Below are 23,438 nucleotides of genomic sequence, written 5' to 3'. Positions count from 1 at the left end.
AGGCAGGAAAGAGAGAAGCTTGGCAAATAGAGAAAATGAAAGTGTGGCCAGATTATGGTGAATGAGGAAAAGAGTGATATAATAAATGGCTGGCAGGCTAAGTATGAACCAGATCATGCAGTGCTTTAGATGAGATGGCCATATTATTTATTGTCCAAACCAGGACACTTAGGGAGCGATATTAATAATGGTTCTTGCACAGTTGGCATGAACTGAGACTGTCCTGGGCTAACCGGAAAATATGATATCCCACTTGCAGGTGATATTTTGGTGGGGAGCTATGGGAGACTTTTAAGCAAGATTGTATTTGTATTTCCTTGATCAATATGTGGACAGCGAATTGGAAGGGGCCAAGAAATTATATAAGAAGTAGTAAGGAGGCTAATGCAGTAGTTCAGGTAATAAATGATGTTAGCTTGGACCAGAGTGACAGGATAAGGAGGGAAAACATGGAAACTGATTCAAGACAGGCAGAAGGAGAGAGGATAGTCAGAGAGGAGACAGGGAAAATCCTAAGTCTTCTAATTTACTTGTTTATTCTATAAGTATTTACCGGATACCTTCTGATTGTATGATCTGTTCTGGGTGAGGTGAATCATAAATTAAATTGTTCTCTGACCTTGAGCAGCTGTTTACCATTCTGATAGCATACTTACAATTGAACAAGTCACAACAACATCCTTCCAAAGAAGTGTTGAAAGGGGAAATTAATGAAGAATTTTTAGAGAATAAAATTTCCTATATGAATGCTAAATGATTCTATAAACTTCGGAATGTTTCATATTAGAGAGCTATATATTATATCTATCTAGCTTTATAATATATTGTTTTCATAAAGTCAGTCTCATTAAATTAAAATGTGAATTATAACTGGTTAAGTTGAGGGATGTATTGAAATAAAATGGTATATAAAAAATGGTACTTGCGTGTTATCTCAGTTGAAGGGTTTATTTCCAAGTTTCCAGAGTTATTCAGTACTTGGTGTAAAACAGCCTCAATTCTTCTTTTCATTAATGCTCCACTGTTTGGTCTAGTGAATTTAAATTTCATGACAGTATCTGCTATCACACCACTACCACTTTGCCTGAAAACCATAAAGATATTTTTAAAAATGGGTAATTATGATAATTTTCTGCTGTTCTATTTATATACTCTTCTTGATTAAAGATTAAAAAATTTTTACTCGAGGAATTTAACTTTAGAACATATTCACATAACACTGTTTGCATATGTAATGACATATCACAATGCTGTCTCGCAAATATTTGATTTCAGTGCATAGTACACTGTACCCACCATTCAATATAGCTGGCTTGGAAGCCAGAATGCCAGAGTTTGAATACCAACTCTACCCTTTACTGTTTGACTTTGGGTAAGTTATTTGTTTCTTAATCTTTCTGTATCTAAGTCTACTCACATTAAAATGGGTTGTTATGAAGATTACATGAATTAATATATGCAAAACTTTTGGGAGGAGTACATAGCATACAGTAAGTGTACTGTAAGTATTAGCTATTATTAGACTTCACAAATCTTCAGAAAAAAACAAACTACAATGAGATATCACCTTATACTTAACTATAATTAACAAGACAAAAAATAACAAATGTTGGAGAGGATATGGAGAAAAGGGAACCCTTATACACTGCTGGTGGAAATGCAAACTGATGCAGCCACTACGTAAAACAGTATGGAGATTTCTCAAAAAATTAAAAATAGAAATATCATGCAATACAGCTATCCCACTACTGGGTATTTACCCAAAGAACATGAAATCAACAATACAAAGAGATTTATGCACCCCTATATTCATTGCAGCATTATTCACAATAGCCAAGACTTGGAAGCAACCTAAGTGCCCAACAACTGATGAATGGATAAAGAAGATGTGATATATAGATATACAATGAAATATTATTCAGCCATAAAAAGGACAAAATCATCCTGTTTGCAACAACATGGATGGACTTTGAGGGTATTATGTTAAACAAAATAAACCAGACAGAGAAAGACAAAGACCATATGATTTCACTCATATGTGGAAGATAAAAAAACACATGGATAAGTACAACAGATTAGAAGTTACCAGAGGGGAAAAGGAGAAGGAGTGGGGAGAGCAAAAGGGGTAAAGATGTATGTATGTGTATATGTATGGTGATGGATGAAAACTAGACTATTCGTGTTGAGCAAGATGCAGTGTATACAGAAATTGATAAATAATGTACACCTGAAACTACACAATATTATAAACCAATATGACCTCAATAAAAAAAAGTCAATGGATGGGTTACACATAATATTAGACAAAGCTGAAGACAGAGATGAAGAAATCACATGGAAGGTAAAAAAACAGATAAAGAGATGAAAAGAATCAAATAGAGGCTAAGAGACAGGAAAGGGCTCAATGTTTACCTAATACAATACTAAAGAAGATCACACAAAAATAAAAGAGTTGCAATATTCGAAAAGATAATGAGAATTATCTAGAATTGATGAAGATCACAATGAGTCTGAAACATACTAAATAAAAGAAAACCCACACACAAATAGTATGTCATCACAAAACTCTGAACTCCAAAGACAAATGGAAGATTTTTCAAAGAACAGAGAAAATATTAGCTACCAAAGAACATTTTGACTGAAGGGCAATTTCTTAATAGCAACAACGAAAGGCAGTATATAATCGTACCTTCAAAGTTCTGAGAAAAAATAGCTATCTACTTAGAATTTTATATCCACACTAAAGTGTTAGTCAAGAATGAGGCTAAAATAAGGACAGTTTTCAGATCAAAGCAAAACAAAAAAATGTATAGTTTATTGCTTATGTACTCTTGTGAAAGAATTTATAAAGGAAGTACTTCAGTAAGAAGGAAATTGAACCCAGAAGGGGAGTGTAAGGTACAGGTACGGGAAGAAATAGGAGCAAAGAAAATGGAAAACTGATAATCTAAAAAGACATTGACAGTTACGATGGCTAATTTGGAGTCATTACAAATAAAGTGGAACTTAAAACATCATTAATAATAGCATGAATAAGAGTTTCAAGTTCCCTGTATTATCTGAAAGCAAGGGTAGTGGATTAAGCCAACTCTCTCTGTTTAAATTTTAAGGATAATTACTAAAATAAGATAAATGGGATGTAGAACTTCAAATTAGTCAAAGAAGAAAAGAAAATGAGGAAAACTCAATCATACCAAAAAATGGGATAAGACAGTAGGAAAAAGAAGCATAGAAAAAGCAGGATAAAGAACACAAAATTATATAGAACACAAAATAAATCCAAATGTAACAGTCATCACAATAAATGTAAATTCCAGTTGAAGGTAAAGAAGATCAGGACGCATTAGAAAATGTAATCTAGCTGTCATCTTACTTCAGGAGAAATATCTAACCTATAAATATAGATAAATATTGAAAATAAAAGGGTGGATAAAGATATATTGGAAAATAAGAACCATAAGAAAGTCAATGTAGCCATAATAGTATCAGACATAAGTGATTTTAAGATTAAAAAACATTAGAGATAAAAAAGATTAATACCTTGATAAAAGATAATTCATTTGGAAGATATAACAATTCTAAACATATAGGCACTTGATAATATGTCCTTAAAATATATTGAACAAGGAGAAATAAACAAAGCCATAGTGGTAGATTTTATGTGAATGACATAATTATTAAGATTAATAGGAAGGAACAGAATTCATCATCCAGAAACTGACTCACAGATATATGTAAACAACGTATCATAGAAGTGGAATTACAAATCTGAAAGAAAGTGACTCATATGGAAGAAATAAATTAGATCTCTACTTTATACTGTACACAAACAAAGCACCTGAATATGAACAGCAAAAATTTAAAACTACCAGAAAATATGGGAGAATGTCTTTATATACAGGAGGAGGAAGGATTTCTTAAATGACATTTTGCAACTGATTTTCCACAACAGAAGATGCCATAAACACAGTGTAAAGATGTGCTTTAGGCAGGGAGAATATGTTTGCAACTCAGAAAGTGACAAATGATTGGTACCTACTATTCATACAGGACTCCTATGGATCAATAAGAACAACACAAATAATAGAAAAAAATGGAAAAGATATGAATTTGTAATTCAAAGAAGAGGGATCCTTAGTGAATGATAAACATAAACAGATGCTCAAACAGGACTAAGTGTTTTACACCTACTAATTTATTTGATCTTCATAGCAACTCTATCAGAGAGTCATGCCCCTTCCTCTTGGGAACTGTGAGTTAGAAACTGTCTTTTCAAGGGTAATCATCTCCTAATTTGTTGGCCTTACTATACCTCAAATTTTTCATTAACACACTAGATTTTAAAACACAAAGGAAAGGGGAAAAAGTGGGATGTGTGTTTGCATGTGTGTATGTGTGTATTTCAGACAGAGGGAATAGCTTAAATGAAGGTCTTGAGATTAGGGAGAATGAAGAACTCAAAGTAGTCTAACAGGACTGGTGAGTAAAGAGCAGGATGGAGACTAGTGAAAGATAAGCCCAGAGATGGAGATGGTAGGAGGATGTCAGATAAAGGAGTGTTTAGTAAACTTTGTTTTAAAATTTTCGCTACTCTCCAGACCTTCCTGTATCTGACTTCCTCCCACCGTCTCTGTCTCTGGGCTTATCTTACACTACACTCCACCCTGTTCTTTACCCACCAGTGTAAATGTCGCAGTGTAAATGTATATACACATATACATGTATATCTATATATATACATATCCACTACATATGTATCACGATTACATATATAATATAATATATATACAGAGAATATATATTTATTTATTTGTAATATTTGACGTATAATAAGGGTAAGGAGTGGCCATTAGAAGGATTTTAACTAAGGGAATAATATATTTAGATTGTTGTTTCAAAAAATCTTTCTGGCTGCTATGTAGAATGTGAAGTGCAGCAAGACTGGAGGAAAGGAGTCTCCAGGAGAGAGAAGGTTGACGACAGTGTGTTTGAAGAAAAGTTATGAATCTTAGAGATATTTAGGAAATAGAATTGTGAAGATTAGATTATTGGATCCGTGGGTTGAAGGAGAGACAGGAAATAAAGATGATTCTCATATTTCTTTCTTGAGAAATTGGGTTGAAGGTGATGGCATTGATAGAGGTAGGCAACATTAGAAGAGTAACATATTTGGTGGGGGAGAGGATGGGTTCAGGTCTGGACATATTAAAGTTGAGTTGTCTGCAAGATATCCATATAGTTGTGTATATTCATGTCTAGAGATAAGAGGAGACGACTGGCCCAGAGATACAACTCTGAGAATAATCAGCACATAGGTGGCAAGGAAGCCGCTGAAAGGAGAGAATAAGAACTGAGAAGATGAAAGGCTTATAGCACAGCCTGACATTCAACAACATTTGAGAAATGTACAGAGAAGGAATAAAAACTAGCAAAGAAATTGAGGAGTAACTGGAAAGGTAAGAGAAAATCAGGGTGTTTATGGTCATAGAAAGCACAGGATGGCACTATTTCAAGGACAATTCAAAGTCCAACAGGTCCAAATACTGTTGAGAGGTCCAAACAGAGGACTGACATGAATTCTTTGGAGTCTGTGATGTGGCTGTCATTGTTGAACTTGGCAAGAACAATTAGCATTTTGCGGTGGGGTCAGAAGTGAGAATGCAGGGGATTGAGTGGTAAGTGGGAAGTGAACAAAAGGAGAGAAAATGTACATGGCTCATTCAGTCCTACAAATTTTGCGAGCTATTGGCTAATACAGAGAGTTCACAAGAAAGTACTAAGGTAAATGTGTACTGAACTGACTGAAATGCATTTTGCAAAATACTCTCCCTGTGGATTCTTCCTACTCCTCTAACTGCTCAACAAAACTTACCTGACCAGAGCTCTGTGCTCTTGGGTAATTACTAGGAGACTACAGAGAATAAGAAAAATTAATTTTCTTGTGGTGTTAGTATTCAAGAAAGAATTAATATAATTCTTCTCCCTTCCACATAACTTTTGCATATTACTTGAAGGATTGAGCAATGTCGGCATTTGCGATGTTTGTAGTAGGGTGAGTGAGGGAGACTGTTTTAGTTGAGAGGGCCTGTCTTATCACATCACACTGATAGACACATATTCAACTAAGGCAGGAATGGCAAATAGCTGGCACGCGTGCCGCTATTCCCTCTGTTGTTAATTCATGACTGACATGCTTGGATTTAGCCATAGCATTCTTTACATTATAGTATTCCAGGCAAACAAAAACTAGAAGCTACTTTTGATGTTGATTATAGTGCTCTGATCTTGGATTAATACATCAGCACCACAGCATTGCATGACTTCAGGAGGCACTGTTTACATAGACTGGAATATGAATGGTATCCACTGTTTTTGTATAATAGGATAGCCCTGTTACTGCAGTTCACCAGCCTCTCTTCTCCCCTTTCCTCTTTTCCCCGCCAAGAATTGAAGTAATATGGTTATTTACATTAGTAGGTAAACCACATGTGGCATGTTTCATTTGTATTTTTGCTTTAGCATTTTTTAAGCTGTTCATTATACTATCTTCATAATATTGCAACAAATTTTGTGAACATCTCGTTCATCATCCATGCTGTGAACAAAAGTCAAATATGCCAAATTGTATCTATGCTTATATATTTTTTGATACAGTTCCACTCACCTGATTTTGACAACATGAGCTTTGATGAACTGATTTCTTAAATTTGACTCTTTTAATGTTTTAGTAATCTGTAGAAAGAAAGGAAAAAGACCTCTCTGTAATTATAGTTCTTCCTCTCCTCCCTCCCAACTCTACAACGTGGGACTTATGGTAATGAGGAATAGAGACTTGAGTTTTCAGTTCAGTTCAGTTTAGTTCAACTCCATCTCAGTACATGTGGGATTGATTTAGGTTCATTATGTAATCTTTTGCTGCAGTGTCTATTTCTTCATCTATTAAACAAAGACAATAATGAACAGGATCTCTCTTCACTAGAAGTCATTCCAAACGCGTCAGATATTTTATTCAGTGAGAACTCATGTTATGTGATTTGGTGACTGTTTCCAAGGTGGTTGGGGCAGGAGCCAAGCCAACACCGGGGGAATCCACTGGTATAACTTACATTGTGTGATCCCTCACAACTGTTTTAAAGTGAGTAAAACCAGATTAAAATGAGTAGCAGTGGAGAGTATGATGAGAAGGAGAAGCAAAGGACAGTCTTTTCCTTGTTATTTCTGATTAACGCATGAGTATCAGAGGTTATTTTTTAATATCAGTAGGTAATTTCTTTAGCTATCTTAACCTTAGCTATCTCCCTGAATCATTGCTCAGTCTCGGCAAGGATGGTCCTCTTGAGGTATAAGGATCAGCTTCACAGTGAACTAAGATTGGTTCTGTAATTGTAACGGCTCTTCCAAGATGCAGGGTCTGAAGTATTGAAGTTTCATAAAGGAAAGTGGATTCCATTGGCTTGTACTGTGAGGTTGTAACAAAGTCGAGGTAGACATGAAAAGATAAAGATGGGGAAATTAATAAGTAGTATGCTGAATATTACGTTGTCAGGATTTGAAACCAATTCTTCTTGAAACTGTGAAGTTTGTGGAATCTGTATTATATCACACGGTGTCTTTTAAGATATCCATTCCTATAGGCTGATATCAGACCAACCAGTTGTTTGAAAAAATGGTCATTTTCTTTCTTTCCAAAAAGGCCTTGAAGGTTTTTAAGAATAATAAGACTATTGCTTTCATGGAAATAATTAATGTTCCTATTTTAAAAATTCAATAAATACTCTTAAGTATTAAGAAGAAAGCAAAAAATGACACCAAATTCTATGATCTAGAATTAACTGTTGCTGTCATTTGGTGAGCTATATTTCAGTTAACTATGTAGGAGGATGGGTTTTAATATGTTTATTCATATAGTGTATTACAGGAGGTATTTTAGTAAAATTGTTTAACTTTAATTTTACTTGACTTTAACAGAAGTAAAAGAAAATGACCTAAAGCTGAAGGAATGGCTAAAATTTGGATAAATATTTCTTGTAGTTGTATGTTAATTCATGATTTGGCATTGCACCAGCATAGCCTACACTGGAACAAAGTGTTAAAAGTCCGTTTTAATTATGACATTTTTGTTATGTGGAAAACTGTGAAGATCAAGGTAATAAGCAACATAAAGAAAGTGAGTTGATTAATTGATTGATATCCATAAACAGGGATAAAAGAAGAGGCCTGTTGTTAAGTTTCCATATTTCACAGAGTGGGTAAAAATGCCACTGATTCTTTCATTAGAACTTGTCAAATGCTTGGTAGAAAATTAGCAGATGCTGGAAGAGGGTGCTAATGGGATAGTGGAAAGGGCAGTAGATGGAGAACACAGAGATAGCTAGCTTGCTATGAGAACCTGAATGAACCTTGTAACCTTTCTTCCTCTCACCTTCTCCATCTGTAAAAGGAGAACAGTCAAAAGTGTATTAAAAAAATTTATCTGTACACAACTAACTGCTATAACTCCCAGAAACTACGCATCTACTTTTAGTGAGCTTTACAGTCAACTTTTTGGCCCTTTCCCTTCCTTCAAAATTATTACTGTGTTCAAAGGGTCAAAGGAGTTTACTTTCACGCTCATTTGATTTTGTAACCTGTGATATTGAGCTTTTTGTGACAGTGGACAAAAATCAAGTAAACAATGAAAAAAGAGAGAACTATTTTATATTTCCTTACTGATTTAAGGTGACAATAGTATCTTTGTATTCTAGAGTAGTCTAGAATCGTCATACCTCAGTAATATTCATAATTTATGAGAATTGAAGTGAGATATAGATGATTTCAGTAAATTCTAACAAAGCGAATATCATTAAATTTGTTAATAGAATAGGTCACATAAAGGGTAAAACATTACATATAGATTGTCTATAATTGTCATGAATATTTTATCTTTAGAGAGAAAAGATCTCATTAGCTACCCATGAAGATAAATCACCTCCTTATTTTCAGTGCCTTCTTACCTGATAGATACAGTTTTGTTCATATTATTCATGAGATGAATAATAGGAATAAATTTTTTTGTGATTTCAATCACCCGCCAATTACAACTTTCTTTTCTGTTTAATTAGAGGATTGGGAAAGCTTAGCTTTCAAGAAAAACATAAAATATATGGTAAATATGATCTATCTATTACTACAATGGTCTCCAAATATTTTTCATTATACACTCCTATTGGTAAAACGTTTTATGGATGAGTAGCCAAAGCATGTATATTTATTTATAAATTATATACATGTAATAATACTGTACTAACAATGTACATCATAAAATATTTGAAAATATTAGAAATTAAAAAACTGAGTTACAGAATAAACATATTTTATTCCATTTATTTTTTCAATAATAAAATTTTCACTGTTAATATGATTGGATAGAGTTTATAATTTTTGAAACGCTTTGTGGTAAAATGACTCAAAGCTATGATTCTAAGTTTAGTTTAAACATTTGGTTTGAAGTGCTGAAGGAGTTTCCACACAATTATGTGGTCCAAATGCATGAAGGGCATCATTGGGAGAACCAAATAAAGTTCTTAAAACTTAAAAAAGTGTTTCATTTTAAACTTTTTTAAAAGAAGGGTGTTCAAAATCAACCAACCATGATAGTTTATCTTTTCCCCCAAATTTTTCTATGTGCATGTCTAAACATTTTTACAGATAACGTACAGTAAAAAAAAAAAAAAAAAACTCAGTCACCTAACGATGAACACATTGCTAAACATATATTTTCAGTCTTCTCTCCATGGGATGTTTTATTTAAAAAGTGGTTAATTTCTCACATTTATACCTTGAAGGGACAGGCTGTGTGTGTGTGTGTGTAATAAATCTCTCTTAAGAAGCATATGGCTTTCCTTAAGGTATTGCTTCACCTGGTAATATGGCTCTAGCTGGGAGCAGAAGAGGGTCAGCTCTGTAATCATTTTATTGTTCATTTGCTTATTCGTTACTGTGCTTATGTATTAGCGTTATCTTCAAATTGCAGTTTTTAATTTTTTGTGTGTTTTGCAGACTTCTTCTCAGTCCCCTGATTAATTTGGGGGAGATTTAGTTTACTTTTAGAGCTAGATAATATAATCTTTCATCCAATGAAAACTGCACATCGTTGAGGTCGACTGAAAGCAGGGCAATGTGTGCTGAAGCCCAGTCAGCTTTACTGTGTTATTGTCCTCCTCCTTTTCCCTCAAGATATCATTACACACATTGTGTGGGACCAGCTAACATAAATCCAAATGAAGGTGGCAATATCAATTCTTTTGCAAATAGTAACAAAGCTAAGTTTCTTTCTTCCTTTTTTAAAAAAAATTTTTAAGGGAAAAAATACATGCAGAGTGATGTTTGAGTATTTTCTTCCATCACTCCAATAAATTTTTGTGAACCCCTGGGACGTCACTGAAGTGCTTTAAACAAAAGGGATAATGTAATCAGATTTGCAATTTGAGAACAATCTCTCTTGCTGCATACGGATAATCAATTTTAGGGACAAAATAAGGCAAATTAGTTATGATGCTATTTTAGTACCCCAGAGTAGAGGTGGTGGCTTGGCTGGACATGGTGGTAGCAGACATGCAGAGAAATGAATGGATTTGAAGGAAATACAGGGAATAAAACCTACAGGGATTGGTAATGGATTGGATTCTTGTATGATAGAGAGCAGTATGTCTAGCATGAATTCTAGGTTTCTAGTTTAGGAAACTGAATATATGATATTGATATTAATGGGGATAGGATTATTGGAAAAAAGTGAAGATAGTCTGGGGAGACTATGAGTTTGATTTTTGGACATAATGTATTTGAGATGTTTCTAAAACATCCATAGAGAGATATCAAGCTGGTACGTGGGTGAAAATGTCTGAAGTACAGAAAAAAAGTCTGGCCTGGGGATAGAGTGACTCATTAGTATATAAGTGTTGGTTGAAATAATGGTCATGGGTAAGATCATCTAGAGATAGAAAATAGTGTTAGAAGAGAGGAGTGTGTAGATTAAAGCCTTGGGGAAATTTCAACATTTAGTGGTGGCGTAGGGGAAGGTGAGCCTGGAAAGGACACAGAGAAGGAGTGGCCAGAGGGGCAGGATAAGAAAAACAGGTGAACGGGTGGCATGGATATCTTGCATTAAAATCACAAAATCATAGATTTTTTTGAGTTAGAATGTACTATAAAAATCATCTAGTCCAGTGATTTTATTTTATTGATGAATAAACTGAGAACCAGAACAGAGAAGTGAATTGCTTAATGTGGTGGAAAGTTCTGAGACAATTCCATTGCTCCTTAAGTGCAGCAATGTTGTCTATGGTTCAAGGATAATAATAGTACTCGTGTTATCATTGGGAAATGGTATGATTCGTGCATGTGGAGTCAGGAGACTTAGTTTGAATTCTGGCTCTACCACTTTCTAGTTGAATGGCCTTTGACATGTTTTTTTAATCTCACAACCTTTGCTTACCCACCTATAAAAATAATTTTTTAATTCATATGGCTGTTGTGAGTTGAAGGTTAGATAATGTATGTGAAAGTGCTTTGTAAACTATAAAACACTATATTAGAATATTATTCATATAGTGTTTTAAATGTTCAAAGGGTTTTTACAGAAGGATAAATAAATGAGATTAACCATGAGAATCATAAATAAGAAGAATTTCAAGGCAAATCTTGCTCTGCCAGATGTTTAAGTATATTGTAAACATGTAAACAGTAATACTGTTTGCAACAGTATTATAAATATATAAACATTATAAAAATATAAACAGTACTCTAAATAGCTTAGTATTGGTGCAAGCAAAGATTAAAAAGAGTAGAGTACAGAAAGTGAAAAAGACTAGAGTACAGATAAAAGAAAAGGAGGAATTTAGCCTATGATAAAGGTGGCATGACAAACAAATCTATTGCACTATTTAACATATTGTTTTGGTACCACCACCTAGCTACTTGGGGGAAAAAAGCTGGATCTCTACCTTGTTAAAGAATAAATTACAGATGAATCAAAGATAAAATTCTAAAAACTGGAAATAATAAAATTATGAAAAGAAAATGTGAGTGAACATTTTGAAGAGTATTTGGAGTGGAGAAAGTCATTTTTAACCTAGCACAAAAGTGAGAAATCATAAAAAGGATTAATAATTCTGGCTACATAAAAAGTTAAATCTATTTGGCATTTAAAAACCCCTACATTTTAAATGAAGTTGAAAGTCAAGTCACGTATTAGAGAAATATATGCAACATGAGTTATAGACAAATTTTAATATTCTAATATGGAAAGAGTTTTTCTCAAATTGATGTAAAAAAGACCAATGCTCCAGTAAGAAAATGGGCAAAGTCATGACCAAGCAATTGAAATGAAATTATAAAAATGAAATGAAAATTTCATATCTTAAAAAATGAAATAAAAATGATCTACTAATATATGAAGAGACATTAATCTTACTAGTAATCAAAGAAATGCAAATCAAAATAATAGTGCGATATCACTTCTCTCCTGTCAGAATATCAACAATTAAAAAGGTTTACACCACCTAGTGTTAATGCAGTAGGGAAATAAGCATACCTACGCGTACTTATATACTGTTGGTGATGCAACTTCTCTGTAAATCTAAAATACGTCTAAAATAAAATCCTTATTAAATATAAAACAATTAAAAATCTCTAGAGAAAAATAAAAAATGCATTGGCCCTATACTCTGGTAATTCTACTTCGGGAATATATCCCAAAAATATAATCACTCGTGTGCAAGAATGTGTGAACATAGGTGGTCATCAGAATGTTGAATATAATAGTGGAAAACTGGGAACAATTTAAACTGTCAATAGAGGAGTGCTTAAATAAAATGTTGTACATCTACACTCTATAATACTGCTTTGTTATTTAAAATGATATATTTCTAAATTTATTGATATTTAAATACCTCTGACATATTTGAAAAAAAAGTACATAATAAACCAGCATATATAGTATGATTCCACTGACAGAAACTTTTATGTTTGTGCCTGTAGGATGTATGCAGTTTGCATAGAAAGGTACTTGAAACATCAAAATGTTAATAGTGGATATATCTAAGTGTTGAGATTTAGTGCATATTTCTTTCTTCTTTATATTTCTTGAATTCCCTGAATTTTCTGCCTATTTGTTTATTATCTTTATAGCAAGAGACAATACTAAAACTACTTTCATTTTGATGAGATCTATATGTGCATTATAATTTACTGAACATTTTTGAGAATAGTTTAAGAATTACAAGCTAAATTATAATTTTTTTAATTGGAATTGTGTTCTAAAGACTTTTGAATATCTTCCAAAAGTACTGGTAGTATTTTTCAAAAGAAATTTATTTAGTTCATCCTCTTCACATTGCTGAACCTATGTTTTGTGCCGTTTCTCTCCAAATTAGCCTTTTGCAATTTTACATCTGCTCTATTAAGGATGAGCTGACCTAACCTGCTTAATCTATCTGGGAAGAACTGAGTGACCTAACTGGGGCTGAAGACAGTTCTGACATCTTGCTGTAATGGCAAATACCTGGATTCTAATCCCTATCACGAAGCTGAGATTCTTCTTGATACACACCCTTTTAGTTTGCTCCCTTTATTAAGCTGGGTACACAGCTGAAACATTACAAGCTGTCTTTGTGTGGGTGTGAGGACTTCATTATGAATACAGACATTCCTCAGAGATATTGTGGGTTCATTTCCAGACCAGGGCAATAAAGTCAATATGGCAGTAAAGTGAATCACACAAACTTTTTGGTTTTCCAGTGCATGTAAAAGTTATGTTTACACTATGCTAGAGTCTTTTAAGTGCGTAATAGCATTATGCCTAAAATAACAATGTATAAACCTTAATTAAAATGCTTTATTGCTAAAAAATGCTAACCATCATCTGAATCTTCAGCAATTCCTAATTTTTTTGCTAGTGGAGGGTCTTGCCTCAATATTGATGGCTGCTGACTGATCAGTGTAGTGATTAATGAAGACTGGGGTGGCTATGGCAATTTCTTAAAATAAGACAACAATGAAGTTTGCTGCATCGATTGACTCTTCCTTTCATGAACGATTTCTCTGTAGCATGCATGCTGTTTGATAGCATTTTACCTACAGTAGGACTTCTTTCAAAATTAGAGTCAATCCTCTCAAACCTTAGCCTTGCTTTATCAATTAAGTTTATGTAATATTCTAAATACTTTATTATCATGTCAATAATCTTCACATCATCTTCACCAAGAGTAGATTCCATCTCAAGAAACCGCTTTCTTTGCTCATCCATAACAAGCAACTCCTCATCTGTTAAAGTTTTATCATGAGATTCCAGCAATTAAGTCACATTTTCACGCTCGACCACTTTTAATTCTAGTTCTCATTCTATTTCTACCACATCTGCAGTTACTTCGACCATGGAACCTCTTAAACTCATCCATGAGGGTTGGAATCAACTTCCAAACTCCTGTTAATGTTGCTATTTTGACCTCTTCCCATGAATCACAAATGTTCTTAATGGCCTCTGATATGGCGAATCCTTTCCAGAAACTTTTCAACTGACTGCCCAGATCCGTGAAAGGAATCACTAGCTATGGCAGCTATAGCCTTATAAAATGTATTTCTTAAATAATAAGACGTGAAAATTGAAATTACTCCTTGATCCATGGGCTGAAGAATGGGTATTATGTTAACAGGCATGAAAACAACATTAATTTCATTGTACATCTTCATCAGAGCTATTGGGTGACCAGGCACATTATTAATGACCAGTAATATCTTGAAAGGAATCTTTTTTTCTTAGCAGTAAGTCTCAACAGTGGGCTTAAAATATTCAGTAAACTATGTTATAAACATGTGCTGTCATCTAGGCTTTGTTGTTTCCATTTATAGAGCACAGGCAGAGTAGGTTTAGCATAATCCTTAAGGGACCTGAGAATTTTCAGACTGCTAAATGAACATTGGTTTCAACTTAAAGTCACCGGTAGCTTTAGCTTCTTCGAAGCTTTGAAGCCGGGCATTGACTTCTCCTCTCTAGCTGTGAAAATCCTAGATAGCATCTCCTTCCAATATAAGGCTGTTTTATCTATATTGAAAATCTGTTGTTTGATGTAGCCACTTTCATTAATGATCTTAGCCACATCATCTGGATCACTTGCTGCAGCTTCTACATCAGCACTTGCTCTTGCTACTTCACCTTGTACTTTTATGTTATGGAGACAGCTTCTTTCCTTAAACCTCATGAAGCAACCTCTGCCAACTTCAGATGTTTCTTCTAAGCTTCCTAACCCCTCTCACCCTTCATATAATCGAAGAGAGTTAGGGCCTTCTTCTGGATTAGGCTTTGGCTTAAGGGAATGTTGTGGCTGGTTTGATCTGTTCAGACCACTAAAACTTTCTCCATAACAGCAGTAAGATTGTTTTGCTTTTTTATCATTTGTGTGTTCAGTGGAGTAGCACTTTTAACTTCCTTAAAGAACGTTTCCTTTTCATTCACCACTTGGCTAACTGTTTGGCACAAGAGAGCTAGCTTTCAGCCTGTCTTGGCTTTTGACATGCCTTCCTCACTGAGCTTAATCGTTTCTAGCTTTTTATTTCAGGTGAGAGATGTGCAACTCTTCCTTTCACTTGAACACTTAGAGACCATAATAGGGTTATTAATTGATTAATTGGCCTAATTTCAATATTTTTATGTCTCAAAGAATAGGGAGGCCCAAGGAGAGAGAGTAAGACGAGGAAACAGCTGGTCAGTGGAGAAATCAGAAAACACATAACATTTATCCCTTAAGTTCACTGCCTCAAATGGGCACAGTGTGTGGCACCCCAAAACAATTATAGTAGGAACATCAAAGATCACTGATCACAGATCATCATAACAAATATAATAATAGTGAAAAATTTTAAATATTGCAATAATTACCAAAATGTGACACAGAGATACAAAGAGAGCAAATACTGTTGGAAAAATGGTGCCAATCGACTTGCACAACACAAGGTTGCCACAAACCTTCCGTTTGTAAAAAAAATGCACTATCTATGAAGCACAATAAAGTGAAGCTCAAAAAAATGAAGTATGGGGTCTATATCTCTAGTAGCTTCTTCAAGAAATTTAAAAGTATCCATTGGTTTGAAGTCCAAACAATGCTGTCTCATCATACAAATGATATAACTAAATATTCCTGTTGCTTTTTTCAGAACATTTTGGGAGGAGAAAGTAGTAAGTTGGGGAGAAGAGTTTCTTTGGTGAGCAAGATGTGGAAGCTTTATCTGCAATTCCACATTTTCTGGGATATTTCCTAATTCAAGGTCTTAACTTCTTGGCTCTTTTCTAGACCACTGTAATAAGCTTCCAGCTAGTCTGTGTGCAGGCTCTTCTCTTTATAATCTAAGTTTTACATTTCTGAACATGAATCTGTTGAAGTCTGTTCATATCATGTTGTCTCCAGCTCAAGACTTTTTGCCTACAAAATAAAGTCCAAACCTGTTAGCTAAGCACCTTCTCCCCTAAATGCCTTGGCTTATGTTTTGGCGGTAGTGTGCCCTACTCATTCTTACAGCCAACCTGAAAAGTCATCTTTTATAAGAAGCCGTCTCTGGTCTCCATGATTGGATATAATTTATCCTCTCACCACAAACTCATGTCTGCATTGCTCTTCTGTCACATCCTCCCTATATGTCTTGTATTGTGAGTATCTGTAGGCTTGTTTAATCTTCCATGTTAGACTAAGCTCCACAAACGCAGGATCCACTATCTATTCCATTGTTGTATGTCTACAGCATTTGGCAGGATTGATGCTTAATAACTGTTTATTGCAGGGGCAGGAGGCTCCCACTTCTGACATAATAAGCTGCTGTTCCCCACTGTTAACTTTACCTCTGCCTCCTGGCCTAGCTTCTCTTCCAAAATAATTCTGATTCAGCTGTTTATTCTGATCTCATTAAACACTTAAATGATATACTTAACTTCCCTTGCTCTAATTCCGTGCTCACCAAGCAGTTGTCTAACAACTTGGCTTCCAGTAATCTTTTCTTCTGAGGAAAAATGTTAGATAAGCAAATGATTCCATCCCCCAGCCGTGATAACTCTTATAGATTACCATAGTGGTTCCTGAAGTGTAGTCCCTGGACCATTAGCGTCAGCATCGCCTGGGAACTTGTTAGCAATGCACATTCTTGGGCCTACGCCAGACCTACTAAATCGGAAATTCTGACATGGGGGCCCAGAAATCTGTGTTTTAACAAGCCTGCCAGGTGATTCTGTTACATGCTAAAATTTTAGAACCATTGGATTAATTTATATTCTTTGGACTCTTAAAAAAGGTAAGGGTAAGTGAGTAATCCTGAGACTGGTCAGTTCTGACTCTGTGCGGCTGAAGGGCAGACGCTGTTTTGTGGTGGTGAAAGAATGCTAAGGGTACACTTTTGGTAGGTTTTCTGGTAGGTACCCTGGCCTCTTCAAGGGGAAATCCAAGCTTGCTTTGTATATTTTCTATGTGTATCATTGAACACACTTTGGTGTGATGTCCAGACTATGCATTATTGATATACAAACATACCTTTTAACATCTTCTAAGTGTGTGTTTGGTTGAATGCAGAAGGAGGAAAGAAGACAAAATGAAAAGGATTTAAAAAGGCATTCTCAAGGTGAGCAGTAATAAATGCTTAAATTGCACAAACAATAACTTTCAGTCTTTGAAATAATAATCATACAAAATTTACTCATGATCCATCTAATACTTTTCACTGGTGACTTGAAATGTGAATAAGAACCAGTATACCTGCAAATTAACTTGGAAAAAACACAAAGAATCAAATCTTTCACCATTTGAGAGAGGGAAATATGTAGAGCATCTAGCAATTACAAATATATCACAAATATTAGCTTTATTATCATATTCATTATGATGGAATCAAATATATGATCCATAAAATAAATATGGATAAAATATTAACTTACCATAGATTCAATTCTTCCACTCAAAGTCCTATATTCTTGTGTAGCTGGTGAATTTAACTGATCACTATATTGAACATTTAGGATTTGAAAGCTGCTGCGGTAAAAGTGAGATTTTTGACCTGTAAAACAAACAAAAGGCAGAATCAGTCTCATGTTACTAAGTACTTTAATCTTTATTTAGGATTATGAGATGCTATATTACACAATTTTTAATAATTTGCTTGCCTTGAAAGAAAGAAAACTCTAAACTTAATATAAATGTAAGTATAATAAAATTATTTTTCTTTCAGTTTTTAAGAAGATTGGCAAAGCTGTAACTGTTAAAGATGTATAAAAATCAGAGCTGCATTATTATTTGAGAAATTAAAAATCATTCAAAAGTATCATAATTTTCATTCTTACTATATTTTAGGGAGATTTGTGTTTTCAGATTTATTCGTTCAAGAAATATTAATGATTGTCTGTAATTTGCTATTATCCATTTATCATCAAGGAATAACCACATGTAATTCTGAATAGTTTAAAAAATTATTTCAAATAATATTCTTTATAGTGGAATTAGTGATTTGTCATTAGTCTTTCTGGACTAAGCTAGAAAATGTCTTCTGACAAGATATCTAATTTGGTTGTCCAAAGTGAATTATTTCCATCAAAAAGGGTCTTCCAGTGGACATACTCAGCTGTGTGAAGGAAATAAAAATCTTTAAAACGTACTTGCACTCATCTTAGAAACTTTATGCACGTGAATGTAACCTAACGTAATTTGTCTCAGGAAAAAAAATCTCTGCTTCCTTTAGATCATTCATATACAGAATTTACGGCAGAGAAATAGCTCAAACAGAAGAAAGAGTTGGAGATCTTGGGAGAAAGATAGTGTAGTTCTTTGTGGTGGAGAACAGGTCTTTCTAGGGCCATAAGGGGTCACTGGGATATAGTTCGAAGACTACTTACCTAGGTTCCTCCCTTTGTGTTTAAGTGTGACAATATAGTCATGCCCACTTAGTGATGTTTGGGTCAGTGACAGATTTCATATCCAGTGGTGGATCCATAACATTAGTACCATGTAGCTTAGGTGTGTAGTAGGCTATACCATCTAGGTTTGTGTAAGTATGATGTTTGCACAATGATGGAATCCCCTAAGAATGTACTTCTCAGAACATATTCTCATCAGTAAGCAATGCATGACTATACAGTATCATTAAGAGTAAAAACTCATAAATTTAATGGGGAACTTGATGCTTCTTTTTCCTATTTCTGTAATTCACCTTAGACATAGTCGACTCCAGGTGATTTGATAGCAAAATTTAGCCACGATATTTGTAATTTGATTGGCAGAAAAGATTGCTCCTAATTACTGCTTTTCCTAATGTTCGTAATTTTATTGCACCATTGGGAGTTTTTCAACCTTTGCGTAGTTAAGCATCTTTGCCTGTTTACAATATGACGTACAATAAATTATGTTCTCTCTCTCTCCACAGTCACACACAATTTAAAAGTTATAGCTGAAATAAAAATAACCTCAAAATGTATTTTTAAGTGAAAAAAGCAGGTTATACCATATATCATTTAGTGAAATTTGACACATCTTATCTACATTAAAACATCTGAAAGAATACTGACTGAGATGTTAAAGAAAGTTTTTAATGAATGAGCAGGGTATATATATTCTTTATATTATTTGTATCTTGTCATTCTTCCCTATTTTTTTGTGACTTAGTAAAAAAAATTAAAAGAAATGAGAGAAACAAATAATAAAAGAACAGGATTTTTGTTAAAGTTTGTTTTTACCCCTTTCTGCTTCTTCACTGCAAATTCATCTCCTATTGTAACTGTTCTGCTCCTAAGACTGTTTTCAGGAGACAGATCATGAGTTAACAAACACTTAGGTACATTCAACTTTTAAATGTTTAAACTTAAGGTTCTTTGTAATATTTCACTTTTAAAATTTTATCAGGTTATTAAATGAAGAAGGAACTCATGGTATTAATGAAAAAGCAAAATGAGCAAATCCTAACATCAGAAAAGTATCAAGAGTTTTTTCTTTGGCTAGATATATGCCTAGGTAATAATATTTATCATACTAAAATGGCCAAAAAAGACAAGAGAAAAATATTGATTGAGGGAAAATATAGACATGAGCATATAGTTAGGAATATAATGAATAAGATACATGATTATGTTATATTTAAAAATAAAAGTGTCAATAAAAGAGAAAATGCCAAACTTTTAATCTTAAAGTATATTTAGTTATTTAGTCTGAAAGGTGGTACTTTTAATCTTCTGTTACTTACCAAAAGCTAGAAAGTAGACAAGTAGAGCTATGGTCACTGCCAAGATCACCACCCCAGCGACGACAAGAAGACACACTACATATGGATTCAGGAATCTTGAGGTTGATGGTGCCCGTGCTGGCCTTAAGACAAGAGAAAAGGATCAAAGCCATGCATTTCACTCAGAAAAACCATCATTTCAGTGCCCGTGATGATTGTCTGCCTTTCTAAGTCTCTTAGCTTGCATATGGCTCTCTATAGTGGAAACTGAATAATTCTTGATAGGAATTTAGTTCTGGAAAGGAACTTGAACTGAACACTCTTTTTGATGGTTTTTCTTTCAAATTTTTTTCAACACAAAAGTGTTGACATTGGGGTTGGCCCCATGGCCGAGTGGTTAAGTTGGTGTGTTCCTCTTCGGCAGCCCAGGGTTTCACCCACTTTGATCCTGGACGGGGACATGGCACCACTCATCAGGCCCTGCTGAGGTGGTGTCCCATGTGCCACAACTAGAAGGACCCGTGACTAAAATATACAGCTATGTACTGGGGGGATTTGGGGAGAAAAAGCAGAAAAAAAAAAAAGAAGATTGGCAACAGTTGTTAGCTCAGGTGCCAATCTTTAAAAGAAAAAATTGAAAAAAGTGTTGACATTTAGGTAGTTTGACAGAAGGATAAGGAAATCTAAACTATGGTTTACAATTGCTTTTCCTTCTACCAGTTGATGATGTTCTCCAGAATAACAACTAATTTTTTCTCTGTTTTACTACAACTCTTTCTAAGACTCTATGTGGACGCTACTGTAGTAAGCTCCCTTTTCTGGGCACCATCCCCAGGGATGTACAGAAGATAGATCATTTAGGGTGTGAAGAGGGGTAGAGGGAGCCAGAACAGTAGCATTGCTCAATGTAATATTCTCCATATTAATAAAAATGGGGATGTAGCCAGAGGCTGAGAGCTGAGATCCAGGAGAGTTCCTACTTGAAATGAATTAGAACTGCACCAACAGCAGAGGATTTGTGTAATTTATCATTTTTTCCCCCACAAATTTATCAACTGCAGTGTAAGGCAATAGACTTTTACTAACACAGCATCTGGTATTATATTAGCATAGAGCCCGGGTTACTATCTTCTTTGCTGCCTCCCTCCCCAGCACCACACACACTCAAACTGAGGAGGTTGCCAGAAGAGCCGAGTGTGAATTCCTGTTTTATCCTTTGTGTGTTTAGAGATCATTTTGTCATTTATCTGAGACTTTCTTCATCTGAAAAATGGGAATAATAATACTTACGTCACAAGGCTATTTTAAAGATCAGTGGGGTTAAGTGTTCTAAAGTATATATTCCTATTAAATAGATTATCTATTAGGCTGTGAAAACCTTGAAAGTCAAGATAATATTCATGCCTGTATTTCTGACACTTCATAGGGTGCCTAGCATATTTAAGTGGTTCATAAATATTTATGATATTTATAAATATTTATTGCATGTGTTAATTCCTGGATGTGTTTTAGATTTAAAAGACTTAGAGCTGAAAAGTGGTTACTTTTAGTCAGAATATGGTCTTTCATTCTTTCTATTTGTTTTGCTGACATTCTGGTATAACTATGAAGGGAATGCTCTGAAGGTCAGTGGTTCCTGGACATTTAGGTTTCACAGCAGGGTTGCCTGTGTTGTTTGGGCTTTGCCTGACTCACATACCTATCATGGGGCACCTCTTGGTATTTTACAGTGTAATCACCTGCGCATTGTATGCTGTAGCTCTGAGACCAGTAACAGTTCAGAAGACTATTGGAGGTGGACAGAGACTTTCCAACTTAATTTTGTTGAATAGGCAGATTCACAATTTTAAAAAATTGAGCATGATCAAACATTATCATTTAATAAAAGGGCATTTAAATGTATAAAAGTCGGAAGGGCATAATCTCAGAATAATAAGATGAGTAATTGAGCTTTAGCGTTATAATGTCTTTTTACTACATTGCTCTTACTTGTTCATTTTGCTATGCTAGTGAAAACTGACTTTCACTGGCACCGGTCCAGAATCCAATGTTTGGGAACCACTTCTGAGTAATTTTCACGTTGGAGAAAATTGGCACTTTGACATTCACTAACTTTTTGAGCCTTAGTTTACTCATCTGTTTCCTTTTGGGGTTGTTGTGCCAATGACGTGTGATCACAAATGCACAGTGTTTGGCATTTATGAGTTTAGTAAACATTAGTGGCTGCTGAGCAGTGTAAGAGCCAAAAGAAGACAGGGTTGCAGGCAAGTGTAAACTCTAAAACCTAAATAAGTTTTGAACTGACTGCTCCTCCACCTCAACAACCGGAGGCTGGCTTTTCCAGAGATGAACTGATGTGTCAAGGTTTATGAGTGTGGAGTGAGAAGTACTAAAAAAAACGAAATTTAATGCCAAAACCCCCCAAAGCAAAAACCGAAGGCGAGAGTCAGCATTTGCTTTTGCTCAGATGAGCCTCCCATGAGAACGACTTTAGAGCCAACTTTGCTTCACTTGAAGGAAAACTTCTTGAATTCAATGACTGAAAAGCACCATGAAACATGACTCAGTAAACAAAGGGTGTGGAGCCCAAATTACCTTACGCTGACAGGCCATAATTAATTGCATAAGAATGGGTTGTTCCACCCTGTAGAAACAGCTGAAGAAATATCTGCTCTATTTTTGGTAGTGCAACTTATCGTTGAACCTCTGTATGTGGCTGATTAAAAATCTTATGCCAACAGAAACTAAATTGTGCACAGTATTTACTTTGTAAACTATTAGAGAAAACATGTTTGTGAACACTGTCTGAAGTTTGATTTATAATGCAATAGAGATCTGCGCAAGAATATATTTTGCTTTTAAAGCAGGATCCTGATCACTGAGAATTTTGGTGCTTGCGTTTAAACAGCAAAACAAATATGCAGTTGTGACATGTTTAACAAGCTTCTCTCTCTCTTTTTCTCTTTCATTGAGGTGGAAAATTACATGAATGTTGGAAAACTTATTCTATACTTTTATTATGAAAACCTAAGCATCAGACATTGTACTTGTATATTGCCAATATTCATAATAGTCTTGTAAAGTAAGTTAGGTATTATGATCCTTGTTCTGAAGATAAGGAAACTGAGGCTCAGAGAGTAAATAACTCATAATTACTCAGGAGTGACAGAGCTGGAAATGGAAACCAGGTTGGTTTGAATCAAAGAACATGCACTTCC

At 34.6% G+C, this 23,438-nt stretch overlaps 1 protein-coding gene across 1 annotated transcript in view; it reads right to left on the bottom strand.

Moving 5' to 3' along the window:
• Window positions 1–23,438, bottom strand: part of TMPRSS11D (transmembrane serine protease 11D) — a 55,322-nt gene that overhangs the window by 15,341 nt on the left and 16,543 nt on the right. The window contains exons 2-5 of the mRNA XM_005608988.4: window positions 20,242–20,363; window positions 17,951–18,069; window positions 6,665–6,732; window positions 927–1,084 (exon numbers count right to left, since the gene is read on the bottom strand). Of these exons, the coding sequence (XP_005609045.1) occupies window positions 927–1,084; window positions 6,665–6,732; window positions 17,951–18,069; window positions 20,242–20,363 (467 nt within the window). The remainder of the gene's footprint in view (window positions 1–926; window positions 1,085–6,664; window positions 6,733–17,950; window positions 18,070–20,241; window positions 20,364–23,438) is intronic.

The sequence above is a fragment of the Equus caballus genome, chromosome 3 (assembly GCF_041296265.1).
Source record: "Equus caballus isolate H_3958 breed thoroughbred chromosome 3, TB-T2T, whole genome shotgun sequence".
Classification (NCBI taxonomy): Eukaryota; Metazoa; Chordata; class Mammalia; order Perissodactyla; family Equidae; genus Equus; species Equus caballus.
Note: the sequence above shows the minus strand (reverse complement) of the source record. Positions and strands in the feature narration are given on the sequence as shown.